The following is a 27,139-nucleotide window of genomic DNA, read 5'->3' as shown; positions in this document are numbered from 1 at the left end:
AGAGCCACTAATCCGGTGAAGTGTGGCCTGTGGGAGATCCAGTTGCCAATCCAGCGGGGCCGCTGCAGCCGCCACTGGTAATCCTAATTGATTGATTATTTATCCACCGCTGGGCTGACAATGTTACATTATATACGTGTGTGCGTGTGTGTACTGTATAAAATATATAATATATACGATATACATATATACAACACACATTTATACATATTGAATTGTATTTAATAATACTTCAACGTCTCGGCCTGGAAAAGATACAACAGATTTTTTTTCTTCATTCCGTCCTTTTCCCTCAGAGTCCTATTATGTAGACATAATATATAATAATGTATGCAGATATATATTACACAAAAACTCTATAATCGCCTGCACACGTTGACATTTTCCGTTTTTTTCCACTTAGCTATTAACACGTAAATATATCCAATGAGACTTGCATTTTTATCATATTATCATAAATATACAATTAAAATATAACATCTTAACTTTTACGGTTAAGTTCTTGGACAGTTATAATATAGTTTGTGTGAGCGTCGCATGGTCCGAATGTATACCGAAGCGTATAGTTTGTATATTTTTATCAAAGTGACCACAGCACAGCCTAATATCAATTGGTTTAGTCTTATATGTATATTATACATACTTACAGGCCCCCCACATCATATTTTTGGCGCTGGTAACGAACTAAATCCGGGCCCTTAACATTTTTTGTGTAATATATATTGAAATAATTTTGAAGTAATTATTTGCATGATCGGTGGGCACCTCCTCTTGTGGAAGCCCTGCCTATCTACCACCTAATGAATCTGTATGCATATTTTTGTCCATACATAATAATTTAATTTTCAGTGGTTTTCTATTATTTTTTTTTAAACACGCATAGAATTTACTTAATTTGTTTTTCATAATATGATGTTTCATCACGCGAACATTATAACGTTTAACAGTTAATTTAGGCAATTGTAAAATGCGATAAATTTTAATTTTTAGTACAGTTAAGTTTAGGATACTTAAATTAAAAACAGCATATGGCAACATATTATAAAAATATGACTATCTATATAGTTTATGATATACTATTACAATATATATTTTATGTTACAGAGTGAACAAGAAATTATGTGGACTAGAATTTATAATAGATTATGCTTTCATACGAATAAAATAATGTGGGATAAGAGAAAATCTCTAATGGTTACTACTAGATTTATATTTTTTAGAAATAAATAATTGAAAATGACAGCGACGAAAATAAAACTTATTTTTTTATGTTTAATCTTTTGATATTCCTCGACTACGGCACATATTATCTACTATAAATAAGTCTGGTACAAAAACTATGCTACGAGTATCACGTTGGATTCTCAATGTGTTAAATCTGCTTCACAATTCGAAATTCGACGATCCCCTCCAATCTTACACATTTTATAAATTTATTATTCGATATTCTTTCAGACTGGGTCATAAAGTATAAACTTTAAATAATAATTTTAAACCTGTCATTTATAATAATATATTATCATAATATTTTTTTTTCAATAATGTGAATCCAATATTCATCATATGAATACACCTATTAAGTAGGTACGCGGTGGATAATATTTCTTCTTTTTCCCCCTTCATGTGAAATACACTAAATCGAATTCGAATAAATATTTTTGTAGTTTTAAAACGCATTATTATGTACAAGTGCAAGGAAATCGATTGAACAACACCTTTCTGAAATTGTTGGTACGTATCAATATATGAATATTACAAAGACGTGTGCCCATAAAATATTTTGTTTGAAGAATTTTACGCGGGTATAATACCTACATCAAATATTTTGTGAAACCTATTAAAAACTCAATGTCAAGAAAAAACTTAAACATTTGTATATCAATATGTACTCGCGTGTCACTGCTGCAGTAGTGCAGTATAGGCACTCGATTAAATATTAAACATACACATAATATCCACAACAAGTATTATTATATTATAATATGTCTCTCAAAAAATAACAGTTTTTTTAAACAATAATAATACGATATTGTCAATATTGTCGAATGGTTTTAATAATACCTAACCTTTTTTTTTTTTTTTATTTGAAGTAATCTACAATCTATACATTTTCTTAGTTTAATAAGTAGGTTTGATAGGTGACAAGTATGAATAATATGAGTAATGAGATTAGGGAAGATACCCCGAAAAAAATGACAATAATAAATAAATAGATAATTAATTTGAGGATTGGAGGTGTTACCTGGTAGCGACCTCCAGCACTTATTTAACTCGTTTACTAAAGTAGATCTATACACCATTGCCTTTTGAGTCTACAGCGCGGGAATAATAACCTAAATATATGTTGATAAACATTAAATCAACAATTGTTTTTATTTATTTATATATTTATCCACTTTTGTTTTATTTAGTTGAATAATTGAATTTGGTTCTGCGGGTGTAATCTTTTGTTAATATGTTTTAAATGTTTTAATATTTTAATATGTTTGCCAACTTAGGCAACCTCGACCTATCCCTGCAAGATCGGTAAGCTCACAGTACATAACGAACTGCGATGATCGGTAAAATTATTTTCAAATAAAAAATGCTGTCAGTCTCTCTTCCCTACAAAAAGATTTATGATCTCCACATTTTTCATATAATATGATCTAATCATTGAAAAACGGGTGACAAATGAAAATGTATCTTAACGGTAAATCCCGTAGTCATTTTCTCACACAGCTTAATAAACCTAAAAGTATATACTATACACGTATAATGTATATAATATATATTTATACATCATCATATGATGCTATTTTATATACACAATATAATATAGCTATAATAGTACGCACGTCCCGTGGGGGGGTCAACAACGGCAAACGGCACGCAACGTCGTAGACGATTTACTGCTTCTTCCTCGCTGAGTAGTTTTTTTCTACCGAATTTTAATATCCAAGGACGCGTAGTACAGGTTTCTATTATAGCCGACCGCTCTTATTATTTATGACGCCGAGTTACATATTATATCTCTCTATCTCTCTCAATACTCCTCTTTGCATTATTCCTTCCGCTCTCTATATATCTATGCGTTTTTCACGTACTTATATAATGTATTATACTCTTTTATATATATATATTATATACATACCGTGCAAAACGCGGTGGATAATTTCCCAACAAGACTAATACGCTACAATCCGATTGGACGACCGCAGTATAAAAATGCGACACATCGTTCAATATAACAATGCATTTCAAATTAATCAACGTAATCTGTAATTCGGCGGCAGTCGACTACTGCTGTGGGTCGAAAGGATAGAGGTAATCGTCTGATCACCACCACCCCCTTTCCTTGAAGTTTAAATTAGAGGAAAAGTATAAGGTGCAGTATAGTGTAGTTCGGTAATAATTTTTGGTGTTGGAAACTTTTTTTGTTTGCCCGTAGATTCTCAATTTTCTCGCCACCGACTAATGCAGCTATATATTTTCAAACTACTTAATTTTTTTCTTACTTGAATCTTGTGTGTAGTTTAACGACAAAGTTGTTCTTAACTGTGGTTAAATTTGTTCATTTTATCTACCAGAAAACAAATTTATTTTTCCAAGGAAATATTTACAGTTCGATGAGGAAAAATTTGAAATTCAAACGAAGCCTATTATACGCGTTCGGATATTCTGTCCAGCGTAGGTACATAGCAAGTGTATGATAATATTTTGTGCCACTTAAAAGTCAGTTCTTCGATCGTGGACAAAACTCTGAAAACAGGGAGAGAATTCTCCCCTCCCACCCCATCGCACAGATTCAAAAAACAAATACAATATACACTATCATAATATAATACCGTCACCGCAGTAATGTGATATAACCACCTGCGATGGCGTTAATCCTCCATCGAAAAACAAAACAAACGGATTTCGTTTAGCCGACGAGAGACCAATAAAGTCGGATCGCGTCCGTCGTCGGTTCGGGGGTGCCTCCACAGACGGTATAATATAATAATAACATATATAACCGCACCGCCACTTATATCAGCGGCGATCACAATCGCGTGCACGACGACGGTATAATATTATTATATCTATACGGCAACGGCGCATATTACGTATTATTATTATTATTGTATATTATAATATAGTGCCACGTCATTTGAACAGGAGGTTTTTTTTTTTTTTTTTAGAGAAGACGGATTACCAGACGACGGGGTCCCCGTAAAATAATAATATATGTATACGCGGGACGCGGCTATCGTCCACCGAACACTCTGTATACATATACCTACGACGTGTATTAGTCGTATCGACCACGCGGCCTTCTAGTCGGCGTAAACGATATTAAAAAATATGAATCGTAACGTTATGATAATATAATGCTGTATAATAATATTAATTATACCAACAACAGTCGAGTGTCGTGTGTGATGCGCGCGCGCCAGTTATTGAGTCGACTAAACGATGTACAATTATTATGTATATTACCCATGTCAAATCCGAGGACTTTTTCCCCACATCGATCACCGCCTTGGGAGAAAAATAATATTTTGCATTTTTTTATTCGATTCCGCGCGGCCTGTACGAGTGCACACCGCACCGAATATTCAACAGCACAAATGCACAATATTATTTTTAACGAAATGACCGGTATATTAGAACTGTAGTTTTGCACTCGAGAACATACCTATTGCGTGCACTTATACTTTACACACGGCCGATTCGTATTGACTGCGTTTTTATTATTATAATATAAACTGGTGGTCCCAATGTTTGGCACGTTCCATATTATAAACCATAGGAATTCGTTCCGTTCTTTTTAAAATAAAAGGAATTCGTTCCGTTTCTTGTTGTTTTTTTTTTTTAAAAAAAAAAAGGTATTTTTCCTTTTTGCTGATTCTTTAGAAAAAACAAGTTTCTTTCTTAATTCCACGGTGTAAAAAATAACGGCAAAAATAAGAAACTACTTGATAAAATAACAAAAGTAGATAGGTAAGTAGGTACTTAAAATGTCTTGTATATTTGTTATAGATTTTTATTCACTATACCATTATATCTACAACATTTTAGAAATGGATATATATTTTAAAATTGTGACTATCTGTAGAGTACAGTCATTTCCAGTCATGGGATGGTTTATGATCTATGCACACTTATAATAATATAAGGTTTGACACTGAAACATATTCTAATAAAATGACAGTAACACTTCGAAGTATCGAAAACCGTACGTAATTTATCTTTGGGTAAATAGTAAGCGTTTCGCTACTTCCTCATTCTTTATAGGTACACATAGTATTCGTAGGAATTGACTCCTTCAATGTACCTTATTCTTAAATGGAGAGCTTGTTCCAAGAATCTATTCCTTCCAAACACAGCTGCTAGTGTTGGTTCAATCATAATAAAATATATGGTTTTCTGAGATTTACCTGTATTTATTTATACCAGATTTTATAATATACATCCAATACGATACACGTGTTTTATGTTTTCTTTAGTACTCACCCATGGACTACGATAAACACGCTAAACAAAAATCGTAAGTTCTAAGATTACGGTATGATGTTCTGCATGATGTTTAATATTGTATACCTGCCTATATGTATATTAAATCGAATTTTTAAGAAGTATGTAACTTCTTACACTTTGCATATCAAAGTTTTGATACTCCGCTCCATTGTTTTTCGATCAGTGGTTTTAGAAAATACTAGAATATATAATAAATATTTGCTGTTTTCAATTTTAAATCATGACTTATCTAACAGAAATATTTTACCGTACATAACATATATAGTTATATGATATTGTAACTATTTTCAAAATAAATGTTCAAGGACAGTATATGTTGACTATAGGAACTTTTCCAATTTGTTTATAGTTCCTAAATGCTAAAGGCGGTGCACTGTGCATAAAAACAAAACAAAAAATAACGTCTGTATACATTTCCGTGTGTAGGTATATTATTATTTTCGAAGATAATCCGAAAATATTTACATAAACCCGAAGCGTAAAATAATGTTCAAGAAATCGGCTTTATTTTAAGTTTTCACCTAAACCAGAAAACTATATTTGTTTTTTTTTTCAGTAGTGAAAACCTGTAAACGGAGAAATAACATTTTGATATTCTCATATAGTTTATACATGCGCGCGAATGACGCCGATTCTATTGTACAAGAGCTTTTAGTGAAATTATTTTTATATGAATATGTTGAAGAATTGCACAAGGCGCCATCATATTATTTATAACCACGCAAACAAAAAAAAAAATCCCCACATAACTTGAAAAGCGTACGAACGATATTTTAGTCTCGGTAAAACGCATAAAAAATAATTATTATATTTTAATAACCTAAACGTCATCGTTTGATTTCATTTCAAACGTAGAAGAAAATTATCTGTACAGAACCACTAATAATTTCGTTTGCGAATATTTATGCCACACTGCTGCACAGACACCACAAGTGACATTATATGTTTAAACACTGTGTTAACACAACACAATATGTTTTTTTTTCTTGTAGCTTAACGGATAAATAAAAAACGAATTATAACTAAAGAATAAAGGTAACACTAAAATTTTTCACTTGTGTTTTTTCGTATTGTCGTTAAAAAAAAAAAAATAAGACCCATATTGTGTATGCCCAATCCATCTAAAATACAAAATCTCACGAAACCGTAAAAATTCCACGAAAAAAAGGTCTATTCCTATTGAAAACCTGCTTTACACAGATTTCACAGTCGTATTGTATTTTAAAAGCCACGTTTCAAATCGTTTTAGCTACCGAACGCCTAACCTATAGGTATGGATAACCTACATTTTGTTCGCGATGAGCGAACCGGGGTAGAACATAATCGTTGAGTATGGTTTGGAAAACATAAGTAAGAAATAATACAATTATTTCACTGACGCGTTTATAAAATAAAATAAAGAATTCTTGCAAGTATTATACGGCTTTTTGTGGTCTGAGGTTCGGCAGTTCATTCATATACAATAACAATAAACAATCTATTTAAAATACAACTATTGCGGTATTAGTTATGCTAGAAAAAATACAAACTCAACCTCACGCAATCATAAAAAGTAAAATATAGACATACGATACGTCATATATTATAATAAAATTAAATGTTCGGTGAAAATAATATTATTTAAACGATCAAAAACCGTATACAATGTTATTATAGAGAGAAAATGTATACCTGCCATATCGCTACACCTAGCATATGGTACATAATGATAATATTATAATATAGTTTATATGAATATTAAATCATTATAATATACTTTTATCATAAAATTTGTATGTAAATTATATGTACCTAGAAGGTATATACAAAAGTATCATGCGTGGAACACTAGAAAACATGTATATACATAATGAATACACACACACATATATATATATATGAATAAGTGTAATATTTATATTAGTATATTCAATATTGTATACTATAAAACAACATTCAACATAAATTTCAGTTCGTACACGATAATAATGCAATAATATAATGTACAATCGTCAAAATTAATTACAAAAAAAAAAAAAAAATGAAAAAAAAAACTCTAAACTATGTACACGTATATAATATGATATACACTATGGGGAAGACTATAATAATATATAATAATCGTAATACCTTTTGTTACGTTTAGCTCGAGGTGATTTTCACGAGTTTATTGCTGCCACTCAGATCGCTCTAACCACCTGGCCGTAATATGAAATGGAAAATTTTTCAAAATCTACATTAATAACGCGGCGCGTAATATGTGATAGATCATCTTGTTCAAAAACATACCTGTCATGTTATAGCATTCAATCTACATAGAAGAGTCAGTATTTTGTTTACCCTTTTGAATAATATATATTTTATATAGGCGTACATCGTGTAAGCATTATATACATACTGAACTGTATTACATTATTACATAATATGATATTAAACGTCAGTGCGGAACGAAAGTCTTACTTTTTATTTAGTTTGTACGAACTGATTTTAAACATTTTACATTTAAATATTTAATCGTAAGTATTTGTCAAAAATAAATAAATTTGAGTTTTACTTTTAAATCTTATTTATTTTTTTAGTTTTTTCTCACTATAATTATGCCTATAACATCTAGCGTGATAATCCGGATGTTTTGAGGACTGTTTTATACCTATCGGTTTGAACTGTATAAATAAGACCTAGCTAGGTATAGTTAAGTTTCTGTTTTCAAGTAGTCATTTTTCAGCGTAAAGAAACAGGAACAATAAAAGTTGAATCGCATTAAAGAGTTCTGCTTTCTGCTTTCTGCTTTCAAAATATTTTATGGACTTAAAAATTCATATACAATCATAAACATGATATTGTATACTCAAGACTTAGCTAGGTCTCCACACCACGTACCGTTCGATATAAATTATAAAACCATAAACATTTTTTCGCTTTGATAATTCAAAAAAAAAAAAAAAGATTAAAACTCGACACTTGAATTATTTTGTAGTACTTGACTGAAAAAAAGTATAGAAATTTGTACGAAAGAGGTAAACCCGACCGGAGGAAAATGTAATTTTCTACGACGACGAGTAGTGTTATAACTTATAAAATATTAATATCCCGAAAAACATCAAGTTTGGAAGAGATAATAACAAGAGAAACTCATAAATTGAAAACTAAAGGGACCATTAAAAACTTTTCCTGGGCGCACTTGAACTTATAGACTCGGCGGCCGGTGAGAAAGAGAAAATGGGAAAAAAAATACTATCACCACGGTTGAAGGGGTGAGAGGGTGAAGGCTAAAAAAATAGTGGGCAATATAGTACCTGTATATAGTATTATAGTAGGTAATCCTAATAATATTCGTGTGCCCGCGTGTGTTATTATGGGAGGGAATAATTCCGACGACGGCGGTGGCGTTTGCGGGGGTTGGAGGGTAGAGAGACAAAAAAAAAATATATAAAAACGCGTAATGCAATGTGGGCTTGTGGCATACCGAGTGGTGTGTTTGTGCGCTAGTGTGCGTGTCTGAGTCTGCAGTTGTGCCGCCGTGTGGGTTTCGAGGGGTCCAGCAGGACAGGTAGAGTTCCAGCTGCTGCCGATAGTCTAATGCATCGTCGCCGCCATCGCCGTCGACCCATAAACTACCTACACTCACACACACGTTCAGAGGCGATCGCATACAGTTACCTTAAGTATATATATATATATATATATACATACATGTATATACACGTGCAAGTGTGTGTATGATGTAAAACGGTGAATAATACCTATAGACCTGAGCGAATAAAGAAAAAAATTCGCTTTTATAAAATCATTTTTACCTGCGCACTGGGTCTTGTGTTTGACGTGCACACGACGAACAACGTGCACACATTAATATTTTTAGTTAAAAACAAAAATAATAATAATAATAAATATATTATTATATTATTAATGCGTGTGTGTGTGTGTGAGTGTGTATGTGTGTGTGTGATTAATTTCCAGGTGTTCTGCACAGCGGACCGTGGAAAAGGCGCGGTTTTTAATTGAAATTCTTTAATTTTGTTATTTTTTTTTCTCCCGTCTATACTCGTCTGCTCTCGGCCCTTACGAATTATTATATAGAACCACAGGCGTAATTGGACCGGCTGCCCGACCCGCCCCGCTTGCACATAATGTGTAATGCACACACAACTGATACGCCAGACGGAAATGAGCCTGCATATCATAATATGTATGTATATATTTATGATATTATATTAGAAAAACAAAAACCGGACCACACAAAATAGGTAAAATATGCTACATTGTATACACGTTAAATATTGAAATGCACTTGCCCGCCGACAATATACATATATATATATATGTCGGCATGATTTTCCGGTAGTACCTATACCTAATCGTCGCGGTGACTTGGCCGGAAAAATGCACGATTGTTTATCCATCCGAGTTATTCAGCTTCGCCGTTCGTGGTGGAAAACGATTTCGGCCATCATAACAATGGAGTAAAAAAAAAATTGACTTACAATCGCAATCCTATAATGCTGGCCATAATATATACCATATAGTGTTTTAATCGCATAAAACTATCTGAACCACTTTATTTTGTATCATATGTGTTAAAACGTATTACACATATTATATAAACTTTTATATTAAGTATACCTAGAGAACCTTTATGAAAACGAAAGTCAATCATAATTATTATTATTACACGTGGGACTGTTCGCTATTAAAAGGATAATTATTATAAAAATAATTCCAATTATAGGTACTATACGGTTTTAATTTGATATATAGATTTGGTCAACCTTTTAAACGTGCATTATGTAGAATAAAGGGACCATACGCTAATAATATAATTGACAATTGTATTCTATATATATATATATATATATATAAACATTAAACAATATACGTATACAATTATTTGGGTATTGGCATTTGCCGCGGAGACAAAAGGAATATCGTTGATAAAAAGGTCAAATGTGCGAAGGTAGCTAACGAACATTTTGTTATGCAAACTTTTACGTTTAATGGTTTCCATTGTCGTTGTGATTTTGCACAACGAATATAATATCTCCACGCAAGTCTAGTCGTATATAGTTATGGGCTTGCACTCGAGTGAAACGCTGCAGCATAGTCGTAAACTCTTAAATATACTACCGCCATACAAAAAGTTTTAAAACACAAATTAAATCACGTGTAATATAATATATATATAGGAACGTACAATATATACATATAATAAGTATTTTTGTGATGGAGGAAGAGAGGAAGAGTGTACGGATGTGTTTTAGACGATGGTTAGGTAATGCAATTGTAAGCGTTTCATTTAGACTTTGAATTAGTTTTTTAATTTTAATAACGTTTTCAGATTGACAGGTCGGGATTTAAAAGATATGGGAGGGGGGCACATCATGCGTAGTGTGTGCATTCGACCAATTGGAGTATCGTGGTCTAAAAAAGTGTTTACAAAAAAAAACCATCTGGCATATTTGCTTTCGTCTATTGTTTTTGTCGGGGGAAAAAAAGGAGGAATTAGCATTATCGGCCAATGTAACCCAAGAAACCGTGTCCGGCTAATTAACGTGTAATTTGTTTAATTATCATAAAACACGTCGTTATACCCGCCGCCACCGGAAGAAGTGCTATTAAAATATTATTGCGCCAATGTGATGGCGGCGACGGCTCGTCGGCACCGGACAAAGGACTATACAATAATATTATTAATATATTATTAAATTTATAAACCTAATTATAATATATTATATGTATATACTATTACCGTGTTTGATATAATATATATACGTATATATAGTGCCTGATGTATATACGGGCGACGATGATAATAATCGTTTCGTGTAGCGTATTATGTGTTCCTAAGTATATATTATACCATATTATTAGGTATATAAACCGTTTAAAAACGAAAATTAAAAAAAAATCAACGAAATGCTCGAATTTGCCCAACAATATAATATTATTATCGAAGGCGGCGGCGGCGGCGGCACTTCTACGAAATTTCCGAGGCCATATACATGTTTAACTGCTGAAAACCCACAAGAGTGTTGTGCCCAAGACAATTATATGGGTTTGGAGGCGAGAACGATCTCGCGTTGTCGCCCCATATAGTACGCTGTACATATAGTTACATTTAATATACTATACAGTGGTACTCTGCGCAAAAGATTATGTTGTTGTACTTAAACAGAAAAAAACCCTAATGTGTCGATCATTAGTGTGTTCGTATATATGTATAGTTTACATTAACGCGCACATGGAATCGGTGGATGCTCTCTGGTTTCTACTATACCCACCCACCGCCTTCCGCCCTCTCTTCTCATTAAGACGCGTTCTGTAACACGCAATTGTACGCGTGTATCACATATTATATGTCGTTTTCGAGAGCCGTTCCACACACCTACACGGCATCGCGTGTCCAATGAAAATACGCGTATTTAAACACACATAATATTATCATTATATATATTTATGCGCGTATAAGACTAGAAAATAGCTCGACAACGACATCGTAAAACAAAATAAATGAATAAACCGTCCCGCTCGCGCTTGTGTGTACCTACTTCATGCGCGTATATGATTATATGCTATATATATCTACCTGCGTCCTAAGCCTTTACGATATCATTCGGATTTACGTTTAATTGCGCGCGTGTTAACGCCCGTGCGGAAGAGATTTAATTGCAGCGCCGCCACCGCCGCCCTGCAGTTCCGGAATATTGTACGCGCTCCACACTCTCGCACATCGGAGGTAGACGTTTCATCTGTAATTCGGGACAGTATTTCTGTGCACTAATAATAATGATAATAATATTTATGAAAAATAGTGTTTTGCAGTGAACGAGATATGCAAACATACTTCACTGTAATATAATAAACTACAGCACACAGTAGAATTTTAAACACGATTGATATACAATCGAGTCGCGATAACTCGAAGTTGAAAGGGATAAAAAAAAACATTTCGGGACACTCAACTTGAATTTATCTAAATCAAGTTCTTGGGGAACACAAGTTTAGTTATCGAAGTGCGACTCGATGACTGTATATGATATAATAAGTGCAGTTATATTAGACTGACGTATTATTTATTTATTTACTATTGCAGATCTTGATCCCGTGCAACTAATACGTGACTGATTGCTATTTTAAAGGGATAGGCAAGGATTTGTCACTAAACGAACACGCGTGGTCACCCATCCGGGAACTAGTGGTACCGGCCGATGCTGGTACTCGGAACACATCGATGACTGTGTCCCGTCTTAACAATATTATTATTGTAATGTTCGAGTGATTCGTTGCAAGTGCCACGCCGTATAATACGCTACCGCATTCGGTCGTTCCGACCACCCACCAGATGACGACCGTCGTTTAACGGATTCCGGAGATTACAATATTATTTGATACGCTTGCAAATATATTCGGTATTAGGTAATATGTATGTATATAAGCACATTGGAAACAAAAGACCGAACTAAACGCTCGACGAAACGACACCGCCCCTGAAGACTTTATTATAATGTTTTATAATATTACATAAACCGTCTCTTTGTGGTATTAAAACCGAATCGTTAAAAGGTTATTGTTTTTTATTTTTTTCCCCTCTACTCAAACTCGTAATTCCGATAACGACCTACGCGGCCGCCTCCTTCGCTTACTTTTAAGTGAATTATGTATACGCGTTATATATCATCATCATCATATACCACGAGCTGCAGCAGATTTAAACTCCGGTATATAGGTTAGCAAGAATACAATAAAACATATAATATATTATACGATAATAGCGGTTCGTCTTCGGGGGCGGTGGATTTCCGGGTTTCTAAAGTTTTATTTTTTTCTCTTATACTACGAAACATCATCCCCAGTGCGCGTGACCCCTCGCAGTAATAATTACGTTGGATTATGAAATATTATGTGTTATGTCCGTCGCTGCACTGCAACACCGACCAACGTGCTATAATGCACAATAAGTAATAACAGCGGCGTTTACTGTAGAAATGTCCTATGGGCTGGTATGTGGAGGGGGGTTGTATTAAAATTTTAATATTTATGTAAAATGTACGCTTTATACAAAATCTATTCACGAAAAAAAAAAATCCGAAAGGAGGGAGTTAGTGGAGATACTCACAACTCCCCCAACCCCTATTGTACGCCACTGCACAATAACACATACGCATATCATTATAATATTACCGTGTCAGTTTAATTATGTCGAAAATTTCGAATACAGTTTTTGCAGTCGAAACGAGAAAAAATAACCACTTTTACATAACGATATCGCATAATATTATTATTCGCGTACAGTGCGATCTACAAATAGCCATCGCCTTTGTAATAAATTATAATACAATATTATCATATATGGTACAATATTATTATGGTATAGTATTTTATGCACGGGTAGTCTATATATAGGTCATCTAAATATATGCATATATAACATATTATTTGAGTACCTACCGTCGGATTACGGAAGTCACGCACGACTGTCGTATTGATGCTTTCGGTAAAAAAAGAAAAAAAAAACAAAACGATAATCGACTCGCATGTTTTTAACAATCCATTTTTCGACGTGGTGTTTTAAATTTGAGATTCGATCCGATTTAAATAATTAACGATCAAATGACAGCGACTTTAATGTACTGTGCATGTCATATCGGCTATAATATAGTGACGATAAAATGTATATTTTATCATGCCGCGTTTACCCCACCATCATCAGTGCTATAAATTATAATAATGGGTGTTATAATCCATTCTGAATTCTTTCTGTTTTAATGTTTTATAATAAATACATATAGATATATAGAACTCGATTTAACTTTTTTTTTTTGTTTATTAACTAATTCATAAATAATAGAATGTCTAAAAATAAACAAACAAACAAATACGGGCTTTTGACGTAACGCAATTGTTTCGAAAACATGTCCGTTGCAGTATATACACAATATAACTAGAAACGACCGCCAACCGACCACTTTATATATATATAATATATATATACATACATATATAGCGATGCTGGTGAGAGTGTATAGGTCCCCGGCGGACAGAAGCAACAGGATCATATTTTACATATCGTTTATATTTCTTATGTAAATTAAAGAGGTTCTTTGTATATTTTTTTTTCATCTTCTCAGATGGATATTTAAATACCAGAGATAACATTACCTGATATTGTAAACTATATTATATAAAAGTGTGTGTGCATGTCGTTTGTGTACCCATGCACACACACACACACACACGCACATTATTATATTGTCTCGGCGTTTAAAATCCCATCAGTCCATTATTGTTTCGAATCGATAAACGCGCGGAGAGACAACTTACTATACTACGGTACAGGAGACCCCCGGCGTGCACTTCGGGACAAACTTTCGGCCCACCTGGGAAGCGACCTCTACTTTTCCGCCTGCGAAAACTATATGCATTCGACAAGTTTTCCCGAATGATTCCCAAACGATCCCTCGACCTCCGGTTTTACTTCTACGCCTTTCGCTACACTTCTATACTTCTCTTTTTTCTTCTTCCTCTTGTTCGTGCGGTTTATACAACCCTTTTATTCTATTTGTTTTTTTGTTGGTTGTATATTTTTTTTTCTTTTTCTTTATTTTGTTTACCTTTATTTAGACGTCTCCTCCATTCACCGCCGCGCGAACACCTGTTACGGGTACCTATACGTATATATATCCCGTCGACACCAATAACTGCAGCGATAATCGCCCGACGTGTTCGCCTCCTATACATATGATCGTCGACAAAAGGAACGTTTAAACACAACGAAATAACACACCGACGTTGCGCTTTGCATAAACTAACTTGGTGCAGCGAGGACGAGAGAGAGGAGGAAGAGCGAGCAGATGTTCTCACGAGCCGATGATCATCGGTCTTAAGTCGAAAAAAAAAATATTTCGGCCGAAAAGTACCTACTCAATACTTGCACATATATACTATCTCTCTCTCTCACACACACACACAATTTTTATTTTGGCCTCGTGTTTGATTTATGAAAGCGTCGCTATATAATATGACGCGTGAGGGAAGATCAAAAGCCTGCAAATGTAATCTAGCGTATGTATATGCACATTTTACCATCTCGGCGTTAGACCCTAAACCGGATAAAAAGACGGAGCGCCGATGAGTGCCTGCTACAGCAGAGTGGACAAGGCGGTTGAAGCAGGCAAAAGAGGATTTGAAATATGTTAGCCGGCGTTAACAAGCTGCAGATCCCTTCGTCCAAATTAGACTGCGGCGCAGAAAACAACTCGGCCGATCGTAAATTTAAGCCAACGCGCTTTTTTCGTTATCGCTATTATTTATTTTTCGCGTTAGAAAAAAAAAATATTAACAATAATAATAATAATAATAAACCAAAAACGTCTCGCAGATAAGTCTTCTCCGAAGACGTCGTATATTCGGCGATGTTATTTTTTCGTGCTACTCCTCTCCCCCAACCCGCCAAACCAAATATTTCTATTTTTTTTTTTTTTTTTTACGATGTCCTGCTGCACATGGCCGGCACATGACGAGCTCGTTAAACGCACAAAACTCGTCCATAAATCGCACTGGGTCGCCGCAGCCGCAGCCGCCGCCGCCGCAGAGTGTATTATCAACGCCGCCGACGGTCTCTAACGAGTTTAATAATAAGTAACTCGATACGAAGACCGGGTCGCGCGTGTAGGACGACCCGCGGTGACATTTTTACGGACGAAATCGGTCCACCACTTCAGTCAATCTTCCGTTAGAATATAATATTATTATTATATATGTACTCGTATGATAAAAAAAAATAATATATAATAAAACACCCGAAAACACGCCGTAAAGTCGTTTAACGGTCGTACTTATACCCATATTGTATATATATATACATACGATGGTTGTTGGAAAGAAACCGACGACGACGGTATCATCGCGCGCCGTAACTATCCGACCAACAGAGCACTGCAATTAGTTAGAAAAACGAGGTAATGGACGTGTAATTTTTCCGATTTTTATTTTTATTTTTTTTGTCGTGTGGTAGTCGTCCCCGTCGCCGTCGGCGAACGCGACTCGTTTCTGTATGGTATTATGCGATAATATAATATTATATACGAGGTATACCTATACGATCTGCGTGCAATCGAACCGACCGAGAGTTGAATTTTCTATCATTTTATTTTTATTATTATATTATATTATTATATAGTTATAAATTGACTTGTCTCCAGAACGACAAAATCGTACACTGTTATATTATCATTTCTATTTTTATTTTTTAACGGTTACGCGTAATCTTTGTACACCTACTAATGGAATTCGGTAAAAGTAATTTAACAATTCTATTTGATACAGGGCCTCCCGTAGAGTAATAAATTAGCGTGGAAAACGCACAAAAAAATGATTAATCTCGGAACTACTTTCAAATTCAATTTTTGGGTTTATTTCAGAGTTTCAGACAATTAAAAAAACATACCTAGGTGAATCGAATGAATTATACAAAATGTGTCGTATATCAGTCGTGCCGTCGGCAAGAGATGGTTTCTAAATTAAAAAAAAATATATATATATATAATTACCTGTGTATGTTATTGTATCTCTCTCCGTGGAAATTATTGTGTGTTTGTGTATATGTTATACACGGTTATCGTATATGGTTTGTTAATGATTTGTTCGAAGAACTTCTTACCAAGTATTTCAATACGTTATACATATATTTATAATATTAAAAACAGTTATGCAAAAACTGAGTTTTAATATTTTGTTATAGCGTCGATATTATTATAATTGTTTTTTTTTTTTTAAATATTTATTCATAAATTTGTTTTTACGATTTCAAATGAACTTTATAAACTATACCTATATGCGTTTGATGTTATTTTAAAACTTTTCGTATACATTTTTTTAAAATTTATTTTAATCACAATAATATATTGTTGTTTGAACAGTAAAATTCTCTCGAAAATGACTATATTATAAGCATACATCAAAATTCATACTTTTAAAGCCATAAAAATATGATTTTTGTAATTAAATGAACGCATATATATACGTACACTCCGCATGTTAGCCATGTTATGTGTTATTTTCTTAAAAATAATATTTTTTTATTGTTTCTAGTTACTTGTGAGCATACGCATGCGCATAATATAATATAATAATAGTGTTGGAAATTGAAAATCCGAATATATTAAGATATCATAAATGGCGTGTGCATAAAATACCTTGACGTACACCTACCACGCTGTGTTCATCTCGTCGGACGAACGCGGTGAATGTTGGCCTAAAAATTTGTAAGCTTATTGCACCGAAGATCGTTTCAAAGTAGTCTGCAGATATTATTATATGTGTCCGATTTTTGCGTGGGACGCATTTCAATTAATTAGCATAATATAATATACCGCCGATTCGCACCGTATTCGAAACGCGCAGTTCGATCGGCAGAAATTCGAAAGAAAATAAATGAAAACCGTCTGGGCCAGTGTTTTATCATTATCATTATTATTATTATTTTTTTTTCTATCTTTTCGTTGTAATATTGTATTATATACCCACCGATTGTCACGTTATATACAGTTTTATTCAATTGGAACAAACGCGAATACAAAATAATATAATATATAATAATATTATACGAGAAAAACGGCCGAGCAGCAGTCCGCTACCGGTCGGCCGACGACAGTAATTATTATTACTATTATTTTTATTATTTTTATTATTATTATTATACGCATGAACCATATTATATTATTGTAGTCGTTGCTGTACACCAATAACGAGACGGAGAGCTTCCTGCAGGCGGTCGACGAGACTAGAAAAAAAAAAAGGGTTGAGACCCTCTTTCGGTTTTCACTTTCTGGACGCGTACAATATACATATAGATATAATGTCGTATATATTTTGCTGCTGCAGGGGTAGATCCCCGTCATCTATTTATATATATACGTGACACACAAAACGGCAAACGGAGAACAATAATTTTCCGTCCAGTCCGCGGAACACGCATTTCTATATGTTGACTGCATGACTGACAGACAGCCTTTGCAAAGGGCTGGACAAAAAAAAAAAAAAACACCAATGTATTATTCATGTGACTTCGCTGTCTCTCTCTCTCCCGGTCAACATTTATGAGTTAGATACCTACGATATCGTTTGATTCGGATAATACCAACAAAAAGTGGTTCAAAACGCGTACACGGCTGTATAATATATTATATAATGATAATATATGTAATATGTATGCGAATAATGTAATATATAACAAGATAATATATACATTATACAATCATATATATATGGTGTTATTTCGTTAGAAAAATGTGGATAGGTATAGGTGGTGTGACACGTGGTGCCGTGTGTCATCCCTGTAGAGATGGAAAATAAAATTAATAATAACATATCTTTTTTTTCAAAATAAAAAATAAATTATTTATTTTCAACGTAGTACAATACACGTTTATACATATTAATATCATTACATAATAAAATGGGATGTACACGAATATATACAAATAATTTCTTAATAAAATAATAATAAAATAGAATCGAAGTTAACAATATTTAAATAAAAAAAAAAAATTGTGGTTAATTAAAAATATCATACAGTCTTCGTTCAAGTAGTGAAACAAATTGTAAATTCCCCATATTATCATATTTTTTTTTTTTAGTTTTTTTTTCAACATACAAACAAGTTGTTATCGGTTTGTCTTACCCTGTTACTACACTCGCCTCATAACAATTAAAAAACCGCATAATGTAGAGTGTAAAATTCGTAAAAATAATTCATAATAATTTTTTAATTTTCGTTCACGGAATGAAACGTGTCGGAGTCTCGGTTAATCAAGTACAGTTCAGTTCATACATTAAGCCAATACATTTACATGGAAATGGAATTATTATTTTAGAGGATAAGAAGGTGTGTATTTATTATCTATCTTATTTTTATTATCCTTGTTTTGTGTTTAAAAGATAAAAAAAAATAATAGTTTTATATTGTCTCTCCAAATAAAAAGCCGAATCCATTTCAGATAACGCAGCGGCAGTACTAAGTGGTAATCCGTGTACTGAATAAAAAAATATACATTATATATAATATATAAGTATATAAAATATATATTTTTTCATTCTCTGTTTCATACGAAAGCGTACTCGGACACGTCGGAATAATAACAGAATAAACGCTCTAGGAGAGTGTAGTAATAAGGAGAGATATAATAAAATACACGAGAGCCTAGAACCGGTATTATTATTATTACTATTATTATTACGATGTATGAAGAGAAAAAAAACACCAACACCCACGGAGGTTTTTAATTATCCCACATCATGTGTCATAAATTTAAAATAATATTTTATTATTATTGCTTTGCGTCACGTGGAAAATGAAATAGAGTATTAACGATCGCGACGTATGTCATTTCGATAGAAAATTGTTAAGAGGTGAGGGGAGCAAACAACAGTGATACGAACTACGAAGACTTAATCAGTCTGGGCCTCAAATCGAGTATAAAACATTTTTTTTTATGAATTTAACACACAAAATTTGGTTGCTCAAAAACATTTTTTTTTTTTTTTTTGAGCTGACTAGAAAAATGGCGTTAGATTCTGAATAGTTAGTACGAACCGTTTTTTCACAATAATAATGATAATAATATTCAATAATAATAGTATATTTAAAAACCCGCCTAAAATCACATTTTTACAATATAAACGGCGGACACAGCCCGTCGTAGAGTAATTATTACAAACAAATAAAGTAAAAAAAAATAATAATAAAAAAAAAATACAAGAAAGTTTCAAAGGGAATTAACCGCAGCGTGTTCCGGAGAACTTACACTTAGGAACTCAATTAATCTATGAATCATACAAGTCGTGCTTATTTAAACAACATTATCACATATTGATGAGCACACACGTACATAATATGCTTTGCTCGGTTTACAGTTAAACGAAACAAAACCAAACGAAAAATACAAATATAATAAAAATGATATTAATATAATAATAATAATAATAATAATTGTACAGTACGTCGGTGACACTGACCTGTTTGCGCGAGATAATTACCCACAACATGCAATAACATCATAGGTTCACGGTATAAGCAGCGCTGTGGAAGTGTGATTTGGGGTAACGACGACTTGCGAAGGGAAGTTTTCGCATCAGACGAGGTAAGCCTGCACGGCGTTCTGGTGCTGATGGTGCTTGGTAGACCTCCGGCTGTTGGTGCGCTCGAATTGGTGCGTGGGCGGCATCATCCTGATCGGCGACTGGTGCACCGACGGCGGCGGCGTGTCGATGGCCGAGTAGATGTGCTCGGTGGACGCCGGCCGGTCTTCGCAGCCACCTCCGAGTTTCGGGGATGGTGTGGCCGTCGTGGCCGTCGAGTAGTTGGAGTCCTCGTGCCGGTGCTGCGGCCGGGGCAGCGATCCGGGACTGTGTTGCTGTTGCTGCTGGTGGTGTTGATGATGGTGGTGATGGTGGCCGTGTGGCCGGTGGTGTGACGCCTTGTCCTGAGGCGACGGCGGCGGTTGCCGTCGGTGAGCCGGCACCACCGGTGTCCGGGTATCAATGGTATAATTGTTTATGTTGTTCCGGTAGTTGCACACCTTGTGGTGGTGATGGTTGTTGTTGTGGTGATTGTTGCTGGGCATTAGGTAACGAAGCCGTTCCCAGAACCGCTTCTCACCCCACCTCACCTTGGACGCCGTCTTCAGGTACGGCCTGATCTCGGGATCAGCGTCCGCCTCGGCCGCGATACTGTTCTCCTCGATCAGCACCAGTTTATACACCTTGCCTTTGAGGGCTTCGTGCAGCGCAGACCGGAACTCGTATCGCGACCATTCGGTCTGTATGAAGTTCCGGGAGAGGACGACGATCACCCGGCGGCTCGCCTCTGCGGCTTCGATCACCACGGGTGACGAACCGGCGTGATACATGGACGTGATGGGCAGGTCCCTGTAGTGCAGGCACAGCTGGTACGACGGGTTGCCGTGCTCGAGCTCGGCAACCACCGACTGCAGGACGAACTCCTCGTCCTTGGGGCTGTACAGCACGTAACCGTCGTACAGTTTCTCGCGATCCTCGTAAAAGTGTTTATTGCCAGAGTTCTTGCAGCTGAACACTCGTATGCCGTACTTGGTGTACAGCCACACCTTGATGTTGTCCCGGACGGCGAAGAGCACCAGGGCCACGACGAACACGACCAACAGGAACGTGAGTAGCGGCACGTAACTGGACGTCATCATGTTGCGCAGGGCCCAGCCGCCGGTGTAGAAGTCGCTGCATGTCGTTTCGTTAAAGTCGATCTCGCGCCGCTGACCGGGGTCCGACTCGTCCGGCACGCACGTCACGTCAGCCATGTCGCTGATTTTCGGTCCGTTTTCGTATACCCAGTTCCGGAACGGTTGCAGAAACTTGCAGCGACACGACCATGGATTCTTGCCGACCGACAACTGTACCAGGTACGGGTTGACGGACAGCTGCCACACGTTAAAGTTGGTTAGCAAATTGCCGTGCAGCTTGAGCACCTCGAGGTTCCGGAGCGGTGCGAAAGTCATGTTGTTTACGTACGTCAAACGATTGTTGTGCAAGTGCAGCTGCCTGAGCTGGTAGAGTTGCTCGAACTCGTATCCTTTCAACTCGGTGAGCATGTTGTCCTCGAGGTGGAGTACCTGCAACGAGCTGAGCCGGTTGAACGTGTGGTTCTGTAATGATTCGATTTTCGAGTTGTTCAGGTACAGGTGCACCATGTTTTTGCGGCCGATGAATATGTGGCCCTGCAACTGATTGAAATTGTTGCCGTCCAGGTACACGTGAGTCGCGTCCATCGGTAGTTTCGGCGGCACCTGGTTGTTCAGCTGATACGAACAGTCCACGATGTTCGTATGCCACGTCTGATCGTGATAACACGTACAATTGCTGGGGCACGTCATTTCGCAGTCGCACGCGTCGTACTCACAACACTTGCACACGGTAAAACAGTGGGTCTCGTACTTGCACAAAAACTGTGATGGCCCGGCGGACAATATAGGCACCACCTCCGAGCCTCTGGAATCCGTCGTTTTGCACACCACGTTGTCGAGGTCCATGACCTTGGGATTCTGCCTAAGCTGCGTCATATTGTTGACGGCGGGCAACCAGTCCATGGAACAGTCGCACTCAAACGGATTACCTCCGATATAGAATTCGGGTAGCGAACGATTGATAGGCACAACGCTCAACCGCAGTGCGTTCACGTCCAATCGCGTCAACTCGTTGGCGTACAAGTCCACGCGCACCAAGTTTCGCTTTTTCAAAAACGTGTTGGGCCTAATGTTCGAAAGGAAATTGTTGTTGAGGAACAACACTTCTACGCTGTTCGGTATCGAACGTTCCGAAATTTCGGTTATGTGATTGTGGCTGGCGTCAATTGTGTTAATGTTCAAACGGTCCTTGAGGTTATAATAGTCTCCCAGTTCTTGGACGTAATTATCGTGCAAGTCCAGCCATTTGAGATTGGCCGGCACCATCGCGTAATCAAACCAAATTAAATTATTTTTAGACAAATTTATCCATTGCAAACTGGACAGCGATTCGAACACTCCGTTGACGTCCGTTAAATAATTTGCGTCCAGTCTGATCGCTTGGATTTGGCTATTTTGAGTGAACGTGCCTCGTTCGATGGTGTAGATTTTATTTTTCGATAAATTCAACACCTGCAGATTGGGCAAATTAGAGAACATGCCTTGAGTCAGGTTTCCGATAAAATTATCTACAAGTCGTAATCCGGTCAGTAATTCCATATTTTTGAACGAGTTGTTGTGGAACACACTAATTTGATTTTCGCCCAAATCCAACGTTTTTAAGAATGATAATTCGTTCAACGCCGCTGGCACCTGTTGAATTGCATTTGAACTGAGGTCGAGTTCTTTAAGAGCCGAACAATTTTTAAACGCCTGATCGTCGATGGTAATCAACAAGTTGTTGTTAATAGTGAGTTTGGACAGCACATACAAGCCGTTAAAAAGCCGCGATCCGATCGTGTGCAGCCTGTTTTCGGCCAAGTTGAGCGTGTGCAAGTTGTACAGCGGAAGAAACGCATTTTCCTCGATGCTGCTAATGCTGTTGTTGCTCAAGTCTAAAATCTGCAAGAACACAAGGTCCTTGAAGACGTTTGACTTAATCCTGGTCAGTCCGTTGCGGGACAAGTCCAGGACGACCAACCGGAGGAGGCCAACAAACGGCCCCTCGTCGATCTGATTGATTTTGTTGTTGCTTAAATTTATAATAACCATTTGTTCGAGTCGGTGGAAGAGTCCGCGGGGCAGCTCGTACAGTCCGTTGTTTTGCAGGTAAACCTCGCGTAAGTCACGGTTTTTGGCGAACAACGTCTCCGGCAGTGCCTCCAGTTTATTATAGGACGCGTTAAACACTTTGAGCGACGTCAGCGTGGACAGACTGTCGGCCGCGATCTCGGCGATGCTGTTGTGCTGCAGGCCGAGCGTCTGCAGCCGCTTCATGGCCGATATGGCGGTACGGGCAGGCACCGATTGTAAATTGTTCCACGACAAATTGAGTACTTTGAGGTCGGTGCCGCCGGGACAGTCGGGCCCGGAGAACCCAAGCGTGGTAAGGTCTTCGATAGCGTTATGCGACACATTCAGCTGCTGGATGTTCTTGAGCGCGCAGAACGCGTCGGCGGGCACGGTGTGCACGTTCGACTCGGACAGGTCGAGCGACTGGAGCTCGGTGAGCCGGTCCAGGCTGCCTTGCGCCAGTTCCATGGTCTTAGTGGCTCCCCATTCCAAGTTGGACGTGTGCACGGCGAGCTTCTTGAGCCCGCCCAGACCATCGAAAGCGTCCGTCGGTATGTCCAACAATTTGCACCGGACCAACACCAGCTCCTCGAGTTGGTGCAGCGGCCGGAACATGCGAGGCGCCAGCGTGCTCTGCAAGAACAACTTGTCGGTGCAGTCGACCGTCAAGCGGACCGTGCCCTCGGGCTGCACGGACGATAAATTCGGGCTGTCCAGCGCCAACGCCCGGACCCGGCACTGTACCGACGTTTTAGCCGTGTCGTTGTTATACGACGACCACGTACACGGTTCGGCCGCGATACCGCCGTCAAGTTTGGGGACCGCCGCGGCGCACATCGCGGCCACCAAAAATAGTTTCATTTTAATAAACAATTTCATATTTTTGTTTCGTTAATTTTCAAAAATCGAACGGAAATTTTTTTTTCGAAACTCGGTATTTTATTTCAAAAAAAAAAAAAATCGCGACGGACGTTCGTCAGAAAACCGAACGGTTCGCGTACGACCCCGTCGGTCGGGCATTCGACATAATCGCGAATCACAACACGACTGTGTTGTCGTTCTTCGTCTCGCGGGACGCACAATCGCGCACTCGAGACTAAGTTAAAACAAAGAAAAACGAAAAATTAAAAAATAATTTTATTATTGTAAAACACTACGGTACTGCCAGTAGTCGGGCCGGAGTACCGATTGAATATATAAAATAAAATATTATCGTCCTAACTCGTCGACGGTATTTATATTAATAATAAAAATAAAAAAAAACCGAACAAAAAATTGTAACACTCGAGAGCAGAACGTCCGCGCGCGCGAACACTTTCACATAATAAACGGACTCGTAATCCGAAACACGGTGCGCGGGCGAACTGTCGACAACGGGTTCACGGCGGAGACTGAACGCGACACGGACACGACCGCACTGGGTCGCCTACCGAGTGGTCCGCTAGTTGTGTCGGCCGGCCGTCAGGGAGCGCCACGTGACGGCGACAGTCCACCGTCTTCGGCGGCGGCAGTCCCCTCCGCGACCGCTGCACCCGGTTACGGTTACCCTGTGATTATCCGCCACCGCCGCTCCCGCACACCGTACGGTAGTCGGACCGTCGTTTTCCTTCGCCACCCGATTGTTAGGTATATTATACGTTTTTTTTTTTGTTTTATTACGAAATCATTGTGTTATCTCGTTTTTCCGGCATTTTTTCCACTTCGTTTCCGACCGATCGGCCAACTACACACAGTGTTAAAAGTCAAAAGTGATTTTGTTGTTGTTGTTGTTTTAACGATTTTTAATTGTTTTTTTTTTTCAATACGAAATACTTCGAGTGCACTTGTAAGTATTTCTTTCTTCCTCCTTGCTTACATAACAAACACGACAAAAATATATTTATTATATTAATATAATATGTAGCCCACTGCTGGCCAATAATTTTTGTAATTAATTGATAGAAATTTAAAAAGACACTGGAAGTAATTTTTACTTTTCTATCAAGGTCAATTTTATTCTTTTTTATTAAAATTTAAAGTCATTCCGAGACAAAATTTGTTTTTTGAATCGTACTAATAACGTTACCTATTGTATATTATGATGAAAATAATAATAGTATATAAGTATAGGTACTTACTATAGAGAAATTTGAGTTCTAAAGGTGTAGGTAACCTATGCTACAGTAATATGATTTTGTACTTATTTGTGACATTTTTAAACGACTCGATGTAATAATATTTTTTCCAAGTACTTATACGATGTTATAAAATTTTTTTGTTGTGCATATTTGAATGCTGTATGTTCAAAACGTACCTATGTTGTTTTTTTTTTAATGTATTCACAATTTTATAATACATACTAAACCGAACTGGTATGGCGACGCCACATACCTGATATAGTTAATTTTTTTATCGCACGCGACGACGTCAAAAAAACTAAATAATACATCAAGAGATAATTTTTTGCACCAAACATGCCAATAATCTTAGCCCCGAGATATGAATAATATATACCTATATAATATGGTATCTACCTATGACTATACGTTAGATATCCAACATCATTATATTATACGGTTTACGGTCGTCTATTATTCTTAACATTGTATAACACAGTAAACGTTATCATATTCTAATCTTGTTGTGATTATAAATAATTTTATAAACCCTCACTATTTTGTTAGTGAATTAAAAATAAATACCTATTTTATATTATATTTCTTGTCAAAATGATAATAGGTACACGGTAGCATCGTTTTTAAGAACCACGTTGGTTGAAGTGACTTCACATAAAAAAGGATTACATTCTGGAAGAGTTTCAAAGGGCTCATCACTCATAAAATATAAAACTAGATCAAATTTTCTTCGGCAATTTTAGTCTTGTACTTGGACGTCTTTTTGAGTCTGACCCATTTTAAGGTCGAGCAAAGAGCATCCTTTATAATTGGCGAAATTATCTCGAACAGTGACCACATTTTGCTTGAGTGGGTATTTCAGTGAACCAGTGAAGTCATCAGTATATTATTATGATGATGATGCTGACCACTGCATTTGACGCACCGGAGTGGATGATAACAATTAACCAATCTTGTTTTATTATATAGTAGGTAGGTACCTACACAATAATTTGTTCAGTTGACAGTTAAGTGTGTACTTAAACATATGCCAGTAGTTATTAATTATGATAATTGCTATACAGTAGAGATGCTCAGATGTATGTAAATAAAAATTGAATCATTTTAATTATTATTATCGCAGACGCTTCGAGTTGTGTTTAATAAAATATTAATGTCCGTTAATACGTGAAGCGCTATCTATCAGATCATTTGTATAACACATTGCCGATGAAAATATTTTTTAAGGGGTAACATTTCGGCAATTTCTAATCTTGGCTTACCCGACTAGGATGGATTTGT

General features: G+C 36.6%; 1 protein-coding gene across 1 annotated transcript; it reads right to left on the bottom strand.

The window, feature by feature from the left end:
* Nucleotides 1-18,849: 18,849 nt before the first annotated feature.
* Nucleotides 18,850-25,142, bottom strand: LOC107167966 (toll-like receptor 7). The gene has a single exon (XM_015517201.2). It carries the CDS (start codon nucleotides 24,621-24,623, stop codon nucleotides 20,610-20,612), a length of 4,014 nt encoding a protein of 1,337 aa, XP_015372687.1. The 5' UTR covers nucleotides 24,624-25,142; the 3' UTR covers nucleotides 18,850-20,609.
* Between the last annotated feature and the right edge of the window lie 1,997 nt (nucleotides 25,143-27,139).

This window comes from Diuraphis noxia, unplaced genomic scaffold (assembly GCF_037042655.1).
Source record: "Diuraphis noxia isolate RWA-SAM2 unplaced genomic scaffold, SU_Dnox_SAM2 contig0005, whole genome shotgun sequence".
In the NCBI taxonomy this organism is placed as follows: domain Eukaryota; kingdom Metazoa; phylum Arthropoda; class Insecta; order Hemiptera; family Aphididae; genus Diuraphis; species Diuraphis noxia.
This window is presented reverse-complemented; position numbering and strand designations above follow the sequence as displayed.